At 47.3% G+C, this 22414-nt stretch overlaps 1 protein-coding gene across 1 annotated transcript in view; it reads right to left on the reverse strand.

The window, feature by feature from the left end:
* GABBR2 (gamma-aminobutyric acid type B receptor subunit 2) overlaps window positions 1-22414 on the reverse strand; it is a 330068-nt gene that overhangs the window by 129586 nt on the left and 178068 nt on the right. The window contains exons 6-7 of the mRNA XM_028531783.2: window positions 16981-17181; window positions 2762-2998 (exon numbers count right to left, since the gene is read on the reverse strand). Of these exons, the coding sequence (XP_028387584.1) occupies window positions 2762-2998; window positions 16981-17181 (438 nt within the window). The remainder of the gene's footprint in view (window positions 1-2761; window positions 2999-16980; window positions 17182-22414) is intronic.

A 22414-nucleotide genomic window follows, 5' to 3' on the forward strand; every position in this document is an offset into this window, starting at 1 on the left:
CCTGTTCCTCTCCTTTCTAGCTCTTTATTTATGACCGAACTTGGCCTTCTGTGGTCTCCTTGGACCACAGAGACACTTTTTATATTGTCAGCAGGCGTCCTTTTTCTCCCTCTGATCGGAAGACAATTTTAATGAAACCTGTACTACAACCCAGGGACAAGCACCTATTAATACGGGACAAAGGGGCTCAGAGCAGGAGAAAGGGCAGGGGTGGAGGGGGTGGAGAACTGTTTCTCTGTTGCAACCTCTTGCTCAACTGAGGGGCGACTTGCACAAAGAGGGGGAGATGGCACTGAGCGCGGTGGGGGCCAGACCAAGCAGAGCTACCTGGCTTTGCTGAGTCGGTCTCCTCCCTGTGTGACTTTGGAAGCCCCCTGTCTGAACCTCAGATCCTCATCTGCAATGCAAGGGGATCGATTTGGAGGATCTATAAGACTGCTCTCAGGTCTGATGTTGGCTGAATTATGAGTCACAAGTCAGAGCAGTCATAAATATGTGTCAAGGAATTTCCCATTAAAAAGAAACTCATCTTCGAGCCGTGTGAAGTGATTCAGGCCGTCTTATTTAATTGCTCATCAAGTAGGGACTATGAATTATTTGGCTCAGATGAAAGGGAGCGCTTAGAAGTGGTTATAAATGATGTCCGGCTAAGATACCTCAGGCCAAATGCCTGAGCTCTAGGATGATGAGAGATGGCAAAATGCTTCCTAGATTCTGTAGCTCTCTGTCCAGCCACTGCACTTGGGGTTCCATGAACTCATTCTGTTAAGTGAGAAGCAACGTGGGAAAAGATGACCTGAATAAGTGTTCCCTTGTCTTGAGACAGCTCTGCTGCAGTGGGGCCCTGGGGGAGCCCCATCCCTCTGTCAGTCTCAGTCTGGATTTGTACATGAAGAAAAAAGTCCTTGGTGCTCTGCGAGCCTTCCGGAGGGAGGGGTCTCCAGGCTGTTGGGTGAGGTGCGGGCTATGGGGAGAAGGGGCTGAACAGACAGGGCTCCAGGCTCCTCCTCTGTTCACCTGAGAAGCTCCTTTTCCACTTGAATGATGTATACCAGGCACCATGTGAGATTTTATAAGAGGTTCTGAGGATAAAAACAATTTTTTTAACCACTCTTCTGAGGAAAGCTGTTGAACTTTCCAGTCAAGATGTAGACTGTGCTGCAAACACCCACTTCGCTGGGCCTCGAACTCCAGCGTGTGTTAGAATTGCCGAGAGGGTCTGCTACACCGCAGCCACGGGGCCCCAGCCCCCAGGCTCCGAGTCTGTGGGTCTGGAGCCTCCACATTTCCAGCTGGCTCCCAGGGCACACTGGTGCTGCTGGTCGGGTACGCCTGGAAAAGTTCTGACTTTAAAGAGAAAGGCCCATCTCCTTAGCTTGTTCCTTCAGAAACGGGCTCTGACCTACCTTCCCAGCCTCACCATCCTCCTTTCCAACATTTCCTGCACATGCGCATGTGTTTCCCTCTTGCACACCACGCTCCACCCGGCCAGATGCCAGTCCCCTCCCTGCATGTCAGAGGCACAGCTCACAGGCTGCCTCTTCCCAGAGGCCTTCTCGGACTTTTTCACCAAAGGTCACAGAAACCCCTCTGGGCTCACACAGCTTCCCCCTCATCACCTGTGTTGAGGTCTGGCCCCTGCGTCTGGACCACAGGCTCTAGGACAGGGAGCCCATTTCACTCTCCTCGGTGCCTGTGCCCCTGGCGCCCGAGCAGGTGCTCAGTGCCCGGCCCACCAGACCAGACCCCAGGGCCAGCCTGAGTGTGCGCACAAGGAATAGGAACATTCAAGAAATGTACCAACTAACTCATCTTATCTCCTTCTCTTAATGCCCCAAGACAGACTGATTCCATAAATGACTCTTTAAAACTGAGGCAGCACTTTAGCCATTTCAACCTACTCTTTAGACACATTTTTCCCATTTTCTGGGAGCAGAGTCAATGACAAATACATCATCATGAGACAGAAATCACTGCCACCTAGGTCCATCACAAGGAGGCAGGGTGACACAACAATTAAGAGCCAGGGCCAGTCCAAATTCCAGCTCGCTCTCTGGTCAGATTCAGTGCTTAAACACTCTGAGCTCCAGGCTCCTCACCTCTGATGGGGATAATAGTGGACCTACTTCCGGTGATGACAAGGGGATTCGACAAGACCATTATCTACAATAACAATCACTAGCATTTCTCTACCACCTAGCACCAGGCATGCATTACTGAGTTTAAGCTACATAAAGTGCTTATTAGCATAGTATCTAGCACAGAAGCGTTCGAGAATTATTAGCCATTATTATCATTGCTAATTTTACCAACTTCTGTGCAAGACACATCATTATCCCCATTTCCCAGATGAAAAACTTGAGGCTCAGAGCAAGTTACCTACCAGAGTAGGTATTATTTCCATTTCGGGAATGAACACTCTGTGTTTAAAGAAGTAACTTGAAAGTAAAGGTCCAGGATTTGAATCTAATGTTAGTCTAGAGCTTCTGCTACCCACCCCACCTCCCCGCTTGGAGAGTTCCACCTGCTCTGTGGGCAGCCCACTCATTGCGGCCTCTCTAATCCATGCGTTACAGGCAAGCATTTCCCAACGTGCCCGAGAGCACCCACAGCACCTCCCGTTTCAGCAGCCCTGAAAGCCCATGGCGCACAGGAAGTTACGTCAGGGATCCAGTGTCAGAGGGTATATGACACAGCCCTCCTTGCCGTGTGTGTCTCCAAGGGGCACTAAGGAAAGCACAGCCCGGGCGCTGGGACTGACCGTGACCCCGAAGAAGTTGGTCTCATTCATGGCGTTGAGGATGATCCTGCCCAGCGTGTGGTCCGTGTAGTTGAAGTCCTGGATCCGCTGGTGCCGGCTGCTGGCGTGCAGCGTCTCCATGGCCCTCTGCAGCGTCTTGGCGATGACCCAGATGCCGTCGTAGGCGTACCCGTGGAACTTGCTGGGCCCCACGCCCGACCGCTTGTTGTTGTATTCCCTCTCATACTGCTGCGGGGTCTGGAAAACAAGGGGTGGGGGGACACCACGTTACAGCTGGCAGGACGTCGGGTACGCAGTGCCGAGAGCTGAGACTCTCCGAACGTCCAGGCTCTTCCTGTGCATGATCTCATTTAACCCTCACACCCACCTCACAGGGCAGGTACCACGATCACCCCCGTTTCACAGGTGAGGAAACTGATTCTGGGAAGTTGACTTGCCTAGCACCACCGAGCTAGCAAGGGGCAGGGCTGAGATTTGAACCCTGGTATCTGGCAAAGTTAGGGTGAAGGAACCATGAACCCTAACCAGGGTCCCCCCTGATATTTGCAGGGCCTGGGGCTAGAGTACCAGTGGAGGCCCACATCCTATGTCTAAAGATATAAATTACAGACAGACCAACACACTGATCAATAAAATCTCTTCTACCTCCTCATCATAAGAAATATGTCTTCCTAATTGTAGGGCTCCTCAGGGCTTCCGGCTGGACCTGGCAGTGAGAGGAGAGCTGGCCTTGCTTGGTGGTCCACCCGGCAGCTCAGCCAAGCTCTATCCACACCCACCTCCCCACCTTCCAGCATCATTCAGCCCCTTGCCCCCTCCTTGCCCCAGAGGTGCGGTTCACCCTTAAGAAGATGACCCAGGCAAGAGATTCCCCAGCACCAGAAGCAGCTCCAGCCACTTGGGCAGGGAATTCAGGGTGTGGTCTAGGAAGGAGAGAGGTGCAGGCTCTGGCTGGCCATATCTTGGTGGTCGAGGATCTGAGCTCCATGCGACCTGAGCAAGGCCCTCTCAGAGCACGGGGCCTAGGCCAGGTCCCAGGGACCCAGGGGTCAGGGCTGCGCTGACCGTACATCATACCCTCTCTCCCCTTTCCTCTTGCATAGTATAGCAGGGTCTGGTAATAACTTGGCAATGAACAAAAGAGAATTGTTTTCTCCCATTGAACTGAATTTCAGAACAAAATTTCATTGGTGATATTAACATTCTGACTGTGGTCTCAAAGTACTGAGAGCGCCTTTTCACCCCAGGCCCGGAAGCTCTCACATCCATTTGAATGCTGCCGCGGGGAACCCATTACCCTCGGCCTCCGCACGGCCTTTTCTCAAACCACATCTGAACTCCTCTCCCAGAAAGGGCATCAGAGTCCACGGTTTAGACTTTGGAAAAACCCTCTTGGGGGACAAATCACATGTACAAACCATCGATTCACTGTCAGTTTATACTGGGAAGGGCCCTTAGATGTGGGCGCCCATATCCTACCTCTGCAGCCTGAGGCACAGAGAGGTCCAGAGATTTGCCCAAGGTCACACAGCTTGTGTCTGGGCGTGAGCATGAGCACACACACGTGTGTAGCTAGACTAATCCAATTCCATCTCTGTTATTCTCTCATTTTTGACTTGGGAGGGCATAACTGCTTTTTGAAAACCACCCCAAGTTGTCTGGGGCCAGGCCTCGTGCATAGGAGGGTGGTGAAGCTGAGCCATCGCAGGCTGGGTGGTGCCGGGGCTGGAGCCCAGGTCACTTGCCCTTGGCTCAAGGCATTAGCAGAGTGCGGTCACTCACAGCTGCTTGGGGACGGCCAAGCCCATGGGCCCTGCAGGCAAAGAATTCTGCCCGACCAAAGGTGAATGCTGGTGACCCCGCAAAGGGTCCACCTCCATCCTACTGGATGACTCAGGTTTCGTCCCTGCTTACAGTTTTCCTCAGAAACGCATCGCGTTCTGATCCTCAGTCCAAATGCACAGCAGAAACTCTCTCCAAACCAAGGCTTCTTCCAGCTGACAGCACTGTGGCCCGCCCCACCCCCCTGCACACCCCCAGGGCTGCCCTACTGTAGTCACCCCTCACTGTTTGGCTCCTCCTGGGGGAGCAGAAATGGTCCATTAGGGGGCTCTCTCTCTTCTACCCTTTGGGGGTCCTTCAGCCTCATTGGGTTTGTTTGCACCTCAGGGCTTCAGCACTAGCTGTTTCCTCTGCCAGAAAGCTCCTTCCCCAGATATTTGCATGATATTCTCCGCCCCCCAGTGTCCATGCTTGTCACTTTTGGGGGACAGCTTCCTGACCCATCCTTTCTAAAGCGCTCTCACCACAGGCATTCATTCTCTAGCCCCTGGTTTTATCTTCTCTCTTGTACTTGTCATGTTTGTAATTTTCCTACTTATGGGTTTACTTGCTTGTTGTCTGCTGTTCCAGCCTCCCTCCCCACAGCGAGAATTAAGCTCCCCGGGCTCAGGGATGCTGTCTTGATCACTGAGGTATCATCACCAGGGCCCAACACAACACCCACAGAGACCCTTTCTCCCCCGCCATTATTTATTTATTTTTTATTGTTGTTCCATTACAGTTGTGCCAATTCCGCCCCCCCGCCCCCGGCCATTGCTCTTCCCTGCCCAACCCCCGCTCCCACAGTCAGTCCCCCCACCCATTGTCATGTCCATGGGTCATTCATACATGTCCTTTGACTAGTTTCTTCCTCTTCTTTCCCCCACTATTCCCCTCCCCTCTGGTCACTGTCCGTCTGTTCCTTTTTTCCATGTCTCTGGTTCTATTTTGCTCATTTGCTCATTTTGTTAATTAGGTTCCACTTATAGGTGAGATCATATGGTATTTGTCTTTCACTGCCTGGCTTACTTCACTTAGCATAATGCTCTCCAGTTCCATCCATGCTGTTGCGAAGGGTAGGAGCTCCTTCTTTCTTTCTGCTGCATAGAATTCCATTGTGTAAATGTACCATAGTTTTTTGATCCACTCCTTTGCTGATGGGCACCTAGGTTGCTTCCAGCACTTGCCTATTGTAAATAACGCTGCTATGAACATTGGGGTGCCTAGGTTCTTTTGAATTGGTGTTTCAAGAGTCTTGGGGTTTAATTCTAGCTGTGGGATCTCTGGATCAAAAGGCAGTTCCATTTTTAGTTTTCTGAGGAAACTTCATACTGTTTTCCACAGTGGCTGTACCAGTCTGCATTCCCACCAACAGTGCACTAGGGTTCCCTTTTTTCTACAACCTTGCCAGCACTTGTTGGTTGTTGATTTATTTATGATGGCCATTCTGACCGGTGTGAGTGGTATCTCATTGTGGTTTTAATTTGCATCAGAGACCCTTTCTAAGTCTCAGTTCCTCCCTCTGAAAAACAAGGAGGTTGGACCAAATGACCCAGAAGTTTCCTCTCAGCAACAGAGACAAGAGCCCGGCCATGTGATGAGGACATGGGGAGTAGAAGCAGGGCGTCCTGCCCTCCAGCCCCAGCTCTGTGGTTGCCAACTCTGACCCGAGGTGGGCCCTGTCTCCCCAGGCCTCCGTGTCCTCCCTTGTTGGGTGGCGTGAGGGTTTGGTGAGATGAGGCGTGCGAAGTGCCCAGTCCAGGGTCCAGGACATGGAGGGAGCCTATGAGTACCAGCCAGTGCTACTGAGAGTGAGGGTCCAGGACGCGAGCGTGGGCTCTGGCAGCCACACAGTCGCTTGACGGGATGCCCTGGAGACCCCAAGGCGATGCCGGAGCCTGGGGTCCGCGGTCCTCCCTGTGCGCACAGCCTACCTGTACTTCCTTAACAGCTTCCAATCATTGGACATTTAGGCAAAAGCATCCATGTATCTAAATATTCTAAATACACACTGATAATTATTTTTTTTCATAATACATTCCCCCAAATATAATTGCTGGCAAAGGGGATACAAAACTTAAATACTATTCACACATATATAGATAGAGCTAATGTATCCTCTTCAAACATGAAAAGTTAGAATTCCACCGGGTATGAAAGTGCCCACTTCCCTGTCTCTTTGACAACAACAGGTAATTTAACTTTAAAAGTCATTGTCAGTTTGTTAGGTTAAGAGAAAAGTATATCTCCTTTTACTTTTAATTTGCATTTCTCTGGTTAATGATTATAGTGAGTCCCTGTCATTATTTTTATTCCTTAAGTGCACTGCTGTTTAATGCCCGTTGCTGCGGTGGGAGTCATTCCTTTAATGTTTTGTTGTAACGCACCCTTGCTATTTTTCCACCTTTTACTATTTGGCTATAATTTTCTTTGATGTTTAACTGTAATGTGAGTAGATTTCTGGTTAATTCAGCTACTGGCTATTTGAAAAGTACTAAAATTACTTGAATGTGTCTTTCTTTAATTAACTGCTTTAGGCCTAAAACGAACGAGGTGCCCTGGACTTCTCTCCTCCTGGATCTCGCTCCTGTGCGTTCTGTCTGATGCACGCAGAGGCGTCCGCGCCACTGGGTCTGTCTTTGAGTTCCCTCTGGTCAACCTCATGACTCCATTCGGATGATGTCTGTAGACCTCTTCCCTTCCCGTCCAGGACGTGCCGCTGGGGCATCCTTCAAGGCTTCTGTGACCCTCTTAAATTAGTCAGGAGTCCAGACCAGGGTGTGGTCTCACCAGGAGGTATGAGTGCCATTTTAAGAATTCCTTAATATAGTTTATTGAGGTTTTCTCTTTTTTGTGGGAACACTAGGGGGATCAAGATCATATTGTTTATTCAATTTGACCTTGGGGCCAACACAAGCCCCTGCAGACCCTTTTCACCTGTGTATTTACGAATCTGTATCTTTTCTATCTCAGAAACCAGTCTTCGTTCCGGGGACAAGGGCAGACGAAGGGTGGAGAATACTGGAAATATGGCTATTTGCCTCTCTGCAGGCAGAGCCCTTGGAACAGGACTCAGGTGTAACTAAACCCTGAGAGGTGACCTCATTCTCCTGGTCTGTGCGAGTACCCAGCTGGAGTTTTTGCCACCTCCTTCTGTCCCAGGCCATTCATCACTGCCCAGGTGAGGCCAGCACCAATCTCCCTTGGGCAAAACAAGGGCAGCGGGAAGGGACAATTGTCTGAGAACAAGTAATAGTTGTTCTTGAAGCAGGTCTCCCACCATTCAGGGCGGGAGAACTTCTTCCATTGGAAAGCCAACACGGAAAGCTGATTAATTACCCATCGTCTGAGGTCAAGTGTATGAGATGCTAAAAGATTCTGAGAAAATAACTTTTTATAGATTGTCCCACTTACTGACAGGTTGTGCTCCAGCATATTTCTGAAAGGCAGTTGTTGGAACTTGGGACATCATTTCCCATAGAAACCCTGTTATAAATAGTGGTCGGGTTCCCAGGCTGGCCTGCACAGGGTGACTAAATGTTGCTTTCAGAGGAGGGGGCCTCACAGACTGAAGAGAGGAGAGGGAGAGGGAAGAACACATCTCCAACAGCTGCCCTCTTACCCCCGTTCCCTCCACAGCTCTAAAACTGGCCAAGTTTCCCCCTAGAATTCCTTGTAAGGTGCTGGAATTGCAGAGTCCCATTTAGTCTACGGTCCCTCCACACCAGGGTGTGCACCACCTGGGAGCTTGATGAAAGCGCAGGTGCCAGGGCTCTGCACTTTGTTTCAGTGTGTCTGTGAGGTAACTCAGACATCTGAACTTCTAAACACCTTTGAGGATTTCGACAATATACAAATCAGTTACCGCTGATTAAGTCCTTTCTATAAACTGATTATTGGATCTTCTCAATAGCAACTTCCAGGTTTGTTGAGCCCCTCCTGAGACTCCTCCAGTGCTGGGAAGTGCACTCTCTCTCAGGCCTTCCACTGGAGGGGTTCTTGACGTCTATGGGACTATCCTTCTGGATGCAGAGTTCACATCTGCCTCCTTGTAACTTCTACTCAGCCTCCTACAGCTTCCTGTGAGGCCACAATAAACGGCTGCTCTTCCTTACAGCACCTCTAAGAGCTGAAGGCAGTGACACACTTACCCCATTCTCCAAAGGCTCTTCTCCTTTTAAGTGAAATAGTCTCAGTTCAGACTTCTACCCTGACTATGACGAAATAGCTTATGTCAGACCAAAGCTCTTCTAAAGAAAGCTCAGAAAAGCAGAGTAAGATAGAAAAAGAGATATTCAAAGGCATCAGAAAGCCACCAGGACATCCAGGACTTGAGGAGCCAAGATTCTGGAGAGAGGAGACAGGCTTTGAGAAGAGCCCAACATTCTTTGCTCTTCTCCCTTGAAGCATCTGATAACTTGTAAGGCTCGTTGCAGAGACAGGAACCACTCAGTCAGAGTTTTTGGCAGTTCCACAGAGAAGGGGGAACATAAACCCTGTAGTTTGGGGAGAGCAGAGCAGAAGGCTGGTAGCGCCAGGGTCTGGGAGGAAAAGGAAACAAAAAAGTGAGCCTGGTATTCAGACTGGCATTTGCATTTGAAATATTTGCTGATAACTAAGCTGCATAGAGCAAGAGGCTGAGAAGCCAAGCACAAAGTGGCACTGCTAAGCAAATAAGCAGAAGTCTTTAGAGTGTCGGAGTAGCAGGAAGGCACAGCGTGGACTCTGGGGCCAGTAAACACCCCGGGATTTCAGCTGAGAATGCTGAACGACAAACACCAGAAATAAGGGCCAACAAAATAGGTCAGGCCTTACAAAAACTAAAACCAAGCCTGAATCATCTTGATTATTGACTGGATTAAAGCGATCTGCCCCTATCCCAGCTGCCTGCTTGAAGACAAATAAATCTTCTCTAGAGAAAGATAACACCATCTGTAGCCTCCACAGACTTTCATATCCACATCAGTTAATCAAATTTGCCATGCACACTAGGAGATAAGACCACACAATTACTAAAGGACAAGAAGTAAAGTGAGTAATTTGGGAAAGAAGAAAAGTAGAAAATAGACAAAGACCCACAGGTGTTCCAAATCTTGAAAGTTACTAGACATGGGCTCTAAAATAGCATGATTTATATGTTTGAAAAATAGATTAAAAGATAGAGACTATCAGCAGCGAACGGGGAGCTATGAAAGAAAAAGAAAAGAAAATGGAAATTCTAAAAATAAAAAATAAAATAACTGAAAATAAGAACTCAATAAACGAATGAAGAAGCATATTGGATGCAGCAGAAAATAGGTTAGTGAACTGGAAGAAAGTTTAGTAGTAAATATTCACACTGAAGCAAAGAGAGAAAAAAAGGGTAGAAAATAAGAAAGGAACATAAGCAATGTTGAAAATGTACAACATATGTATAATTGGTACCCTGGAATGTTAGGAAACAGAGAATAGGCATAAGCAGCACTTAAAGCAATATTATCTTTCAGTTTCCCCAAACACACATCAACTCACAGATTCATGAAGTTCTATAAGGCTCTGTGAACTCCAAGCAACACAAACACACACAAAAAGACTCACTTAAGCAAAGCATGATAAAACTGCTGAAGACCAAAGCAAAAGCAAAAATTTTAAAAGCAGCCAGAAGGAAAAAAAGAAAAAGGATCAATTAACTTCAAAAGAGCAATAAGAAGCTTGACAGCTGACTTCACAGAAACAATGAAAGCTGAAAGGCAATAAAATGACATCCTAAAGGGCTGAAAGAAAATAATAGGTCATCTAGAATTCTACACCTAGTTAACATATCTCTAAAAATTAAAGGTGAAAGAATGTTTCAGACAACAGAAACTGAGAAGATTTGTCTCCAACAAACACAGTAAAAAAAAAAAGACCAAGAAGAGTTCTTCAGGTGGAAAGAAAATGATCATAAACAGAAGAACAGAAATGCAGGGAGGAATGAAAAGTAATAGAAAATGTAAATATGTGAGTAGATCTCAGGGAAAAACTCCATCAGAGCCAAGAACATCCAAGAAAATCTTAAAGAAGAGCAAGGATGAAGGACTGACACTACCAGGTATCTGGTCTTATTATAAAGCTTCATTTATTAAGACAGTGTAGTTTGGTGAAAAGGTAGGCAAATAGACCAGTGGAGAACAGGAAGTCCAGAAACAGATCCATACTAGATATAGTCATTCAGTTTACGACGAAGGTGGCTGCAGTAGCACAGAGGCTGGGGAGGACAAGTGGCCCCAAATCAATTGATTATCCATATTGAAACAAATTAATCTTGGTCTTATCTCCGACCATACAGAAAATTAATTCCATGTAGATTCCATATCTAAATGTGAAAGGTAAAACACAACTTCTAAAAGACAAGGAAAATATCTTCATGATCTTGAGTGGACAAAGATGCTTCTACAGGACACACATATACTCATCATAAAGAAGACTAATACAATGGAAGACATTACAGTGAGGAATTTCTGTTCTTCAGCCCTGGATGGTATGGCTCAGTTGGTTGGAGCATCGTCCCATAACCGAAAGGTTGTGGGTTTGATTCCCGGTCAGGGGACATACCTAGGTTGTAGGTTCAGTCCCTGGTCAGGGCACATATGGAGGGCAGCCAATCAATGTTTCTTTCTCACACTGATGTTTCTCTCTCTCCCTTCTTCTCTCTCTAAAAGCAATGAAAAAATGTCCTTGGGTGAGGATAAAAACTAAAAAGAATTTCTGTTCATCAAACTACATCATTAAGAGAGTGAAAAGATATAATACAGAATGGGAGAAGATATACATAAACCATCCAAGAATTTAAAAAGAACATAAAAAGAATTTTTACAAATCAATAAGAAATAGGCAGAGACTCCAAGTGGAATAATGGGCAAAAGCCCTGAATAGGCAGTTTATGAAAGAGAATATCAAAATGGCCAATGAAGGTATGAAAAGGTGCCCAACTTCATTGGTCATCAGGGAAATGGAAATTAAAACTACACACCCACAGACTGGCTAAAATTAAAAAGCTGGTAATATCAAATGTTGGTGAGCATGCAAACCAAGTGGAACTCTCAGTCACTGCTGGTGAGTGTGTAAATTGATGCAACCACTTTAGAAATTGTTTTGCAGCGTCTACTAAAGCCGAACATATGCAAATCTTTTAACTCAGAAATTTTAGCCCTAAGTAGGCACTCAGTGGTCACTTGAACACATACTCACCAAAACATGTCAAGTACCCAGAAAAAGAAACAAACAAAAGGTATGGAGTTCTACAAGGATAATTATAAAATATTCTTGGCAGAAATTAAAGACCGTCTAAATAAATGTAGGAATATACAAAATTTGTGGATTGGAAGACTCTGTAATATCAAGATGTCAGTTTTCCCTAAATCAATATACAGATTCAATGAAATTCCAACAAAAACCAGAGCAGGTTGGTATGTGTGTAAATTGATAATCTGATTCACAACTGCACACAAAAATAGAACAACCATGAAAGAAGAAGGAGGCCTTATTAAGGATGACCATTATCAAGACTTACTATAAAGCTACTGTAATTAAGGCAAAGGTGTTTTGGTGAAAAACAGACTAACAAATGGAAGAGAAAATAAATCATAGAAACAGAAACAGATGTATGCAGTCATTTGATTTATGATAAAGGAAATACGGCGTCACAGTGTGGGAAAAGGTGGACTTTTCAATAACTGATAATGGATCAATTAGATATCCATATGAAAAAGAAAGGATGAAAAGGAATCTTGATCCCTACCTCACACCATACACAAAATCAACTCCAGGTTGACCGTAGATCTAAATGGGAAAGGTAAAACAGTAACACTTCTAAAAGACAAGAGAAGAAAATATCTTCATGACTCTGGGGTAGGCGTCGTTAAAATAAAGAATTTCTGTTCATTAAAAAATACCATTTAGAGGACTTCCAGGCAGCTGAAGACAATGCAAACTGTGTGTTTAATTAACCTTTCCAAAGTCCCCAAGCTATACTAATGGCTTTATATAAAATGGCCTTATGCAAAATTTTATATAAGATCATATCCTCACCAATAACTGAAGATGGGGAATAAAAAAAACGGCAAAGTCACTGTGAATAATGAGAAAAGTCAACAAACCCAGCACTACAATCACCTGTGCTTTTGCTCACACATGCCCTATGCAAGGCTTGTGGCAAATACAAGTAGATCAAAGAAAACAGGGGGAAAGAACAGGTGATGGGAGTCATTTAAGGGTGAGGTTGAACAGGGACCAGCAAGACGACTCCACCCTACACCTGAGGATACTGAAAAAGTAACTGGACAGATCAGAACACTTACTGTAGAAAAGGGATTTCAAAGCGTTTACCAAGACATGTATGATGATGCTCAAAGCAACATTATTCACAATAGTCAAACAGTGGAATACTTGTACAACAGTGAAAATAAACAAATACCTACATAAACTAATCTTACTAACATCATATTATATGAAAGAGGAAGGCTCCAATCTGTATACAAAGGTCTGCCCAGAAGGTATCCAGCCATGTGCTAGGAAAAATAGGGACATTTATTGAAGAAGATACAAGAAACACTGCACATAGGACAATGACATCTCAGTTCCCTTCAAAGTAGGCACCTTGGGACCTCACACAGTTCTCCCAATCTCCATCAGCTGCCCTGTCATATTTGCCTGAATCTCATCGGTAGTCTGAAATCTCTTCCCTTTCAAGGTGATTTTAGTTTTGGGAAAAGCCGGAAGTCACAGCACACCAAATCCAGGCTGTAGGGGGCACACATGCTCACTCGACAGCATTGACCGCCCTTGTTCACAACATGTGCATTCCAGCCCACTCTCCTTGGCTGCCAGGTTACATCGATATTGCACAGACAATTCTTGTTGTATTAATAACAGCAGGACTTTTTCCGTACAGACCTCATATACTGTATGATCTCATTTAAGTAAATGAAATCATCTGTACAGTGATAGAAGTCAGAAGAATGGTTACTTCTGGCTGTGGGTATTGAATGGGACAGGGCCTAAGGATGGTTTTTGGATTATTACTATTTTCTTTCTTTTTTTGATCTGGGTTGTGGGTGTATGGGCATTCTACTTAAACAAAAACAATTATTTAAAAAAGAGCAAAATTAATTCCAATTCCTTAGGCCGTTCCTCACCTCACGTAACTCTGGGTTGTGGACTCGCCATCCACCTCACCACTCCTTTGTCCTACCCCGAGACTCCTGTGCTGGAGAATGGCGAGCACTACAGTTCATTGAGCACCTATTTTGCATCGGTGCTTTGTAAAATACTTCTGTACTACCTCATCCCTCAAAGCTGTCACGGAGCTCCTGTGGCAGTGACAACGAGATGGGTGCAGCAGCTCACGGGTCATCAGCTCTAAGTTGAGGACTCAGTAGATTCGTGTTTCCTCCAGTTCTGATGAATAGTCGTGATGGTCGCAGAAGCTTCTTGGCCAGAAAACATTATAAAACTCAAGAGAATGAGCCTGTGCCTTTGATAGAGTGTTGGGGCCACCTCTGAGGTCCCACTGATTCCAGGGTCCTGTGAACATGTCCATCTGGGGCCTGGCCCAGCTCTGTGTCTCAGCAGGGGAACAGTGCCCTGCTGACCACCATCCGCCCCCCAGCAGTCATGTGAAATGCAAGTTCAACTTCAGGAAACATTTCTCAACTCTCTAGAACTTCCTTTGACCATGGACTTCTGAAGGCTGGTTGGGGAAGTTGGCTCGTGGTCAAACCACAAATAGGAATGCTTTATTAGCGCTGGGCCCTGCACCCCGGGGAGAGAGTGCTCACCAAGAGCAAGTACGAAGGACGGCTCAGCCCAGGAAGGGGCTTGACCGATACTACTCATTCAAGGCCAGGACCGGGGGAGGAGAACAAGGTGCTCCCTTTCAGTGCAGAATTTAAGAGGAAGCCAAAACCCTCAGTAGTCAAGATAAATAATATTTTAATAAATCAAAACTAATGTAGGAAGTCTACAGTGAACAAAATATCAAAATACTAAATAAAGATAAGGCCCAATCCTGCCATCATGCGAGTCAAATCACTTGGCTTACCCTGATCCTGGGCCTGAGGACTTGTCTCTATTTAAAATTTTGGTATTTTGTTCACCATGGATTTTCTGCATTAATTTTGAATTTAAAAAAATATTGCATTAAAATATTTTTATATTGATTACTGAGGGTTTTGGCACTCCCGTCGATTTTGCCCTTAATCCCAGCCGCAGAGCCTGTGAGTTACAACTGGAGGGACAGACTGATGCTGAGTTCAGACCAGGAAGGTGGTCTCTGCTGAAAGGACCCCTGTGGGCCCAGAGGGACCAGTAGGGACATTAAGGGGGAAAACAGTCCTTCTGTGCTGGAAGGATCTGGGTGTCTGATGGGAGGCTGGTCTACACGATCCCTTGGAGAGCCCTACGGCCCTCTGGTTCTAAGAGGCAGAAGGCTTCAGATGTCCCTGTGTAACTTTGATCATCTTGTAACCTCCGGATAATGTAATAAATGCTGCCTCTTGCCTCAAAGACTTCGGGGACAGGGACAGGGTCTCCCAGAATTCTGGGAGCTGCCTTAAGCCAGGAGCCTGCCTCTGCTGCCGTGGCGTCGCTCCATCCTGGGAGGCCCAGGAGTCGGTCGCCCACGCTGTGAGATGAAATGAACAGCCCCGGGAATAGCTCCCAGGTGTCCCATTCACAGACATAGCAACACAGGGGTAAGGTCAGCCTCCTCACCTGCCCCGGGTAAAAAAAAAAATCAAAAAGGAAAGCCAGCAACCTGGGACACAGTTTGTCATAAAATCAAAATATTTGCTACAACACTGAAAGAAATGAGCTTCCCAAAATGCACTCTCCTGTGCACAGCTGACATCTGTGCTCGCCAGCTCAGGGCGGGGGGTGGGTCACCTCCACGCACCCCAGGATGGCAGCTGAGGCCCTTGTCCCGGCCCTCACCCCCACTGAGCTTCACAGGCCTTTTGTGTAGTCATTTACTTCCTTGATTTGCTTTAAGTCTCTCGGTTAATTATTACACTGTCTGCTCGCATAGAATTTTCCCCTTCGTTTTTGTCTTTTCCTCAAATTTTACACTATTTTTAGATTAAAGTATAGGGTATCCCTGGACCAAGTATCTGCTAATAAACTGCAAGCTTTGACACTTTTAATAATAATACTTGCTGAAACACAATGAGTTTCTACTTATTATTCAGCATCTCAAAACCTTTTTATACACTCATCGATTTTGGTATAAAAATACGTCTTTCAACCTTTTCTCACCAGGGTGTTTTTCCAGGGTCTCTCAGGTGCCGGCGTGATCTGAGGGGTTGTTTACAAAGCGTGTTCTGATGGTCTGCCATTTTTTTTTTTGACAAATCAGTAACCCATTCTTGTAGAGCTGGCTCCAATTGAGATTAAATAATGGATAAAAGTAATACACATATACATTTTACTTTATATGCAGTTTATTCTCTTAGGGAAATTGCATCTGTGAGAACTCTGGAGTGGAGGGCAGAACCTAACAATCTGAGCAGTGAGAAGAGAGAAAAGAACTGTGTGCACTGCTGGACTGAATTCTGGCTGGCAGTTAAAATTGAGAGACGAATGTTCCCATCTTCTCCAGGGCTGTCATCACCTGTTCTTGACGACGCTTGCACTGATAGAGAACAGTGTACGTCGTGCTTCAGAAACACTTTTGCACGTGCCACATGGCCTGGTTCCTGCACAGCCCTACTGGGTAAGCCAGGGCAGGGTTCGTAAACCCCAGTGAGAACGCACGGACTTAAGTGACCTGCCTAGGTCCTCCTCCCAGTTGCGACAGTACCGAGGGACCAGGCACCATGTTAGCCATCTTGCGCAATCTGCTATCTGTCCTCCTTTTGACCCCAGAGGAGGGTATTTTTACCACCATTATACAGAAGAGGAAACAGTGGCTCGGAGAACTTAAGCTCAAGGTCACAGCTGGTAAGTGGCAAAATTGGGGTTCACACCAGTCTGGCTGGTCTACAGCACATGTTTCCCCAATCTGCTTGAGGGTCTTTCTTCTCTGCACGGACAGGAGCATCAGTGTGACTGAGAAATGATATTCCAGGTCGGAGGGGCACAGAATAAAACTATAACAGAGCCTGGGAGGCAATACTTGCAGTCGGTACTGTAAACGTCACAACTCCACCCCTTAGGTGTACACTGTGTTATGAGCTTGCAAGATACCCTTACTGCCCACAGTTCCCTAGAGGGGAATGCGGTGGGCAGCTGGCTATTCCCATTTAATAGATAAGTGAAGCTCAGAGAGGTCAAGTGATTTGCTCAAAGACACACAGCAAAGGGCACTTTTTGCCAACATAATCAGATAAGATGATCAGAGGAGAGGGATTCAGGGGCTGAGATGGACTGACCAAGTCACTGACCTTTCCTGAGATGGTCTTGATCTGCTTGGAGCTCAGGGGTTCAAAGTCCACGCCGATGTAGCCCTCCATGGCAGCAAGAAGATTCTTCCGGAGACAACGGGAGGAGTTGGCTTCTGTATGCACCTGCTCCCACCAGGAAGGCTCATACCAGCCCGGGATGATCCACTGGTATTTGCTACCATACATATTCTCCTCATATGCCTGCAACAGACGGGTTGACCATGAGAGTTACACACTTGTTCAAGGCTTTGTGTCCTGTGAGAGAGGTGTGTGTGTTGTATGTGTGTGTAGGGGTGGCTGGGGGACTCAGGCTTCCTCTTGCCAGAGGATTTATTATTTTTTTCTATTATTTTCCTGGTCTCATCCTTGTTATCTTTCAAGGGACCCAAGGTAGTTTATGGATAACATGCATATTAGAATAGTAAATATTGAATAAAACTTAAAACATAACGACCTGAAAAAATATAAATTATATCTTATATTTTATATCAGCAAGGAGAAAACAGACCAGTTCTTCAGGGAAATAAATGTTTCCTAGGCTTTAACCCTAAAAAAAAATGGTGCATATTAGCCAGCATGGTATCAACAACATCCCTACAACAAACAGATTTTATAAGGCTATTTTTGTGTAGATCTTTACTAAAATCTGAGACCATAATCTAAAAGCACAATGCAGAGGGAGCAATTTTGCAAAGGGCCAAGAAAACTTAATCTAACTCTGCAATCTACATAAGATGCCTCTTGGCAAGCTGAGCAGTCTCTCTGAATCTTCACCCAAAGCACGGCGTGCGTAAATCCAACCCTACAAGTTCCTTACATTTATATGCTTTGCATACACCTTATTTGCCATTCATGTTCATCCTTTGAGGTGGTCAGGGCAGAATTTATTATCCCCATTTCAAAATAAGGAAGCTAGAGATCAGAGACTGAAAGTCAGTTTTCCAAGGTCACACAGCCAGGGAGCAAACTCAGCCCAGAACCTGGGTCTGCTGACTATCATGCAGAGAAACCACACTTCCTTCCTCCCATTAAAAAAAAAAGATCAGACTATTCTACCGGACCTCTATCTGGCTTTAGTTTTTATTGTGATGTTTTGTACCAGGCAAAGCATGCCTTTTGAGAGCTTAGAGGCACCCAGGAAACCCCACTATATGTAGGAATGTCATGTGCCATCAAAATTGGGTCCAGAATGAAGTTTCTAAGTAGATTCAAAGTCTGTTTTTTGAAATTCCCCTCTATTCTGAGCAAAATAAAACAATGCCTTTTGCATGCCTTCTCAATCTTAACAGGCTGAGGCAAGAAAACAGCCCCACTTACTAGAAACATACATGAAAGAAGAGCCAACAGACAGTGACCGAGGACAGGAGGGTCTTCTAGTCGGACACAAAGGTGGGTTTTCACTGCGGGAGGGAGGCCATGTGATAACCTAGGGGCGGCCTGAGCAGGAAGCCAGAGCCTGGCAGGGGTCTGCCGTGAGCGCGCCGACCTGCCATTGTCCCACTGGAATTGTTCCTTGTGAGTGCATTTCCCACAGCACAGAAGCTGGGTCCACTTGAGTGACAACACATTTTGTTTGGAACGTGAGTCAGTTTTAAAGATAAAGAAGTGTCTACTGGCTTTCAAGGGGGAAAAAAGGATTACAGTCAAGCAGTACTAGACACTGTGCCCCGAGCCAACAGGGGAGCAGGCACACGGCAGCCTGGTCCTCCCACTGCTCACCTACAGTCTGTGAGAAGCAAAGCCCGTGTCACTGGGTGGGTGCAAGAATTCAGTGAGATACTATGTGCACCACGCCTGTCCAACACTACACTCAGGACGTGCACCTGTTCTCTCTTCTTCCCCTCTCCTTCCGGTAACTCGTAGAGCTTCATTCCAAACACCAGCTGTTATTAGGAGCCACATGCAGTGACGCTCTTGAGGGTAAAGAGGGCTGGTCCCAATACCAAATGGCCCTAGACTGTTCCATTTGGAGTTTGGGATCCACTTTTTATGGCTCTGTCGCCTTCTCGCTGTCAGGTGTCAGCAGTCACTTTTCACTGTCATCAAGTCCCTTTGCTCACTCTGCACGCACTGCTTTCTGATGGCCACGGGCCGGGGAAGGAGGGGCCGTCAAACTCATGTGCAGAGCAGAAGTGCACAGGGTTTGAATGTGGGTCTAAAAGGCAGGCAGACTGGATTTGAACACGTCATCCACTGCTGAAGCAACTGCGGAGAGGCCTCCGGACCTCCGGGCCTCCGTCCCAGTGCCCCCACATTCAAACGAGCCGAGGTTGTTCGCCACATGACCTCTAAGGGGCTGTGGGTGTGCTTGGCTGTCCCCTTTGCCTGATGGGGAGGTCCTGGAGGGTGGCATCGGCTTTTCCCAGGGTCCTCAGTTCTCCGTCCAGTGTGTAGTGTAGAGACCACCAATAAATGGTTGTGGAGTGACTCACCAGACACATGTCCAATTTGCTTAGTCACCTTGGTTTTCGTTTTCCCTGCCCCTGGTAGCAATGTGGTCTCGGGACCTGCGGCGACCCAATGGGCCCTACCATGTGGCGATGGGTGTTCCTAAGCTCACGTTTATCCCTATATACTGCTTTGGTTCCTATTGGCTGTAGACAGAATCGTGACGAGAAATTATTTTAAAATCCCATTTCTTCTTTCATAACCTTTCCTTTTGCCTCCTGCCCTCCCCATGCAAGGTCATTTCCCTTTACCATCACAGTTCACTAAAATACAGTGAGAAACCCTCACATCGGTAAAGCAATTAACAGTTGAGATGATGGTCTCTTTTCCACAGCTTTACGGAAGCCTCTCAACAACCCCGTCGGGTTGCTGGGGCGGGGGGGTTCACCGCTTCCCCTGTGGAGGTGAGGCAGCCGAAGGTGCAAAGCAATCTGCCTGAGGTCACATGGCCCGTGGAGCTACAACCAGAGCGCAGGCTGGAGAGCTGGAGAATTTAGACTAGACCACCGAGGAGCAAGGAGAAGACAAAAGCGACGTGCCATGCTTGTACTGTGCTGGAGCCAAAACGAACATTTTGCCACGGGGCTATAAATAGACCTTGCATTTGCTGGAGCCCGCTCACCCACTGGGCGGCGGTTCCAATCTCAAGAACACAGCAACACGCTGCAAAGACCGCACCACAGCATTTGGACGGCGGGGACGCGGTCGGTGTTCCCACCTGGTCTGAGCTCTGACCCGGCAAGGCACAGGAAGGCTCCCTCTGTGGGTCTCTGCTCTGAGCAACTGGCTCCTGCCCCCACCCTACTTGACACGCCCAAGTCTCGACCCATTGTGAAGACCCTGAGCAGACTCTCCTCAGGACCCTGCAGACCTGCCAAAGGAACTCCTTCCTAACCAGAAAAGACTGAACGACTTGGAAGGCAGAGCCATCTGAGGGTCTGACATACGGAATAAACACCCATCCCAGAGCTCTGAGAAACTCCTGCAGAAGCAAAGCGGCTGGCGAGGACTCTAAGGGAAGGTCCATCTCCAAGTACCGAAAACCCAATAGGAGGACAGAGTAAAGAGGGGGGAGAAGGTAGGATGGTGTCCCATGCCATGTGGAAGGCAGGCAGCCTGGGGCTTTGGGTCAAGAGGAAGACAGTCACGCCATCTGTTCTGGAGCAGAAGCAGTGGCTGGAAATGCCACTCGGAAAATAATCCCAGTGCACGGCACAGAGTGGAGTCCCAGCCACGCCTCGGGGTGTGCTCGGCTCCAATCAGAACACGAGGCTTGTCTGCAGTTCTTGCAAACAGGAGGTGGCCAGTGCCCAGTGTGGTGGCTTTATGGATCAGTTTTATTAATTTACATTTCTCAGAGTTATTACTCACCATGTGCCAGCTGCTTGCAAGGCCTGGGGACATGGGGGATCAGCCTTTTTCCTAAAAGATCACGTCCTCCAATTCGACACTTTATTTTCCAATTCAAAGTGGGTCATTTCCGGACCTTTCATGGTAACATGTGGGGGGTTATGAGTCTTGAAGCAAAATTCATTAAACCAATTTGTTCTGTTTTTAAAATGTTTCTCATGGTCCTCCTCAGATGATCATACAAAATGACCACTCGTTACCCTTAACTGATAGACAGGATGCTTAATGCAACCTTGTAATGTCCCTCGGTTGGTAAACTTGGCAGCCCATCAGTGGTCCTCTGGACACTTCAGACCTTCCCTGGCCAACAAATGAAGACCCCTGATGTCGACCGGGGGCTCCCAATACACAGCATGCACTGTGCAAAGTATTGTTGCTCATTTAATCTTCACAACAATCCTGTGAGACAGGTGTTATTCATATCCCCACTTTACAGGTGAGAAAACTGAGGCTCAGAAAGTGTCAGCAACAAGCCCAGAGGTTCAGTAACCAGGCAGCAGAACAAGGGTTCCTGCCCAAGCAGACCGACCCCTGGGCTCTGGGCCCCACCCAGGATCTCCTCCCTCTTCCTCAGTGAACTGAGGGTTGAACAGGCTGCTCTCACTTTGCTCCTGGGCCTTCGGGATGAAACACCCCTGTGGGGCGGGGGCCGCCAGCCACTGCTCTCACTTCGCTCCTGGTCTCTTTTCGGTTCCTGCATCTCTCCTGAAACGGGGCGCCGGGAGCTGGGCCGGACATCCTGGGCAGAGTCTCTCCGGCACAGAGCCAAGGGGCCACGCACCCTGTGTGTGGACACGCAGCCTGACGTCACCTCGGCTCCCTGGCAGCTGCCTCCCGCAGGCGACTCACGGCCACTCTGAAGTCAGCCAGGACCCCTCTGCCTTTCGTGCTGTCGACACACAGCGGTCAGTCCTTGGCTCCGTCTCCACCACATGCGACTTCGGCGGCTCGATTTGTTCTGACGGAGCCTTTTGTTGGAACTATTAGATTTAATCTTGGATTTAATCAAATGCTCCAGCCTGTCAAGGTTCTTTGTACCCCGACTCTGTCATCCGACATATAGCACAACTTCTAAAATTCCTACAAGCCTGCTTTTTATAATTTCACCCAAGTGACTGACAAAAGTTCAAAGAGAAGAGAGGCCTGTGGCCCATCACTGGCTTCTGTACCCAAAATAACCTCAGCCTAAGACTGAGAAGGGCTGACTGGGCCGAGGACGACTCCCATAACTCCGTTCTCCTTCTGTTGACCTTTCTCCTGACCCAGGGCAGACGCGGGGGCGCCGGGACACCAGCATGGGAAATATTAGTTACTAGGTTAGAACTCCTACGTACACTTAGGTTAGGACACCATGGGGAAGAAGGAGAATCAGATTGGGAATCAGTGGGTAGGAATGGAACCTCGGCTCTGTCATGAACCGGCCGAGGGCTTTGTGGGAAGTCCCTTCACCTCTCTGGACCTCCATGTCCTTGCCTGCAGAAGGAGGTAATGACAGTTGCTTCACATGGTTACTGGGAATATTGCATGAGATAGAGTATAAAAAAGTCCTTCGTCCCCTATCACACACCAGACAACT

Source organism: Phyllostomus discolor, chromosome 3, assembly GCF_004126475.2.
Source record: "Phyllostomus discolor isolate MPI-MPIP mPhyDis1 chromosome 3, mPhyDis1.pri.v3, whole genome shotgun sequence".
In the NCBI taxonomy this organism is placed as follows: Eukaryota; Metazoa; Chordata; class Mammalia; order Chiroptera; family Phyllostomidae; genus Phyllostomus; species Phyllostomus discolor.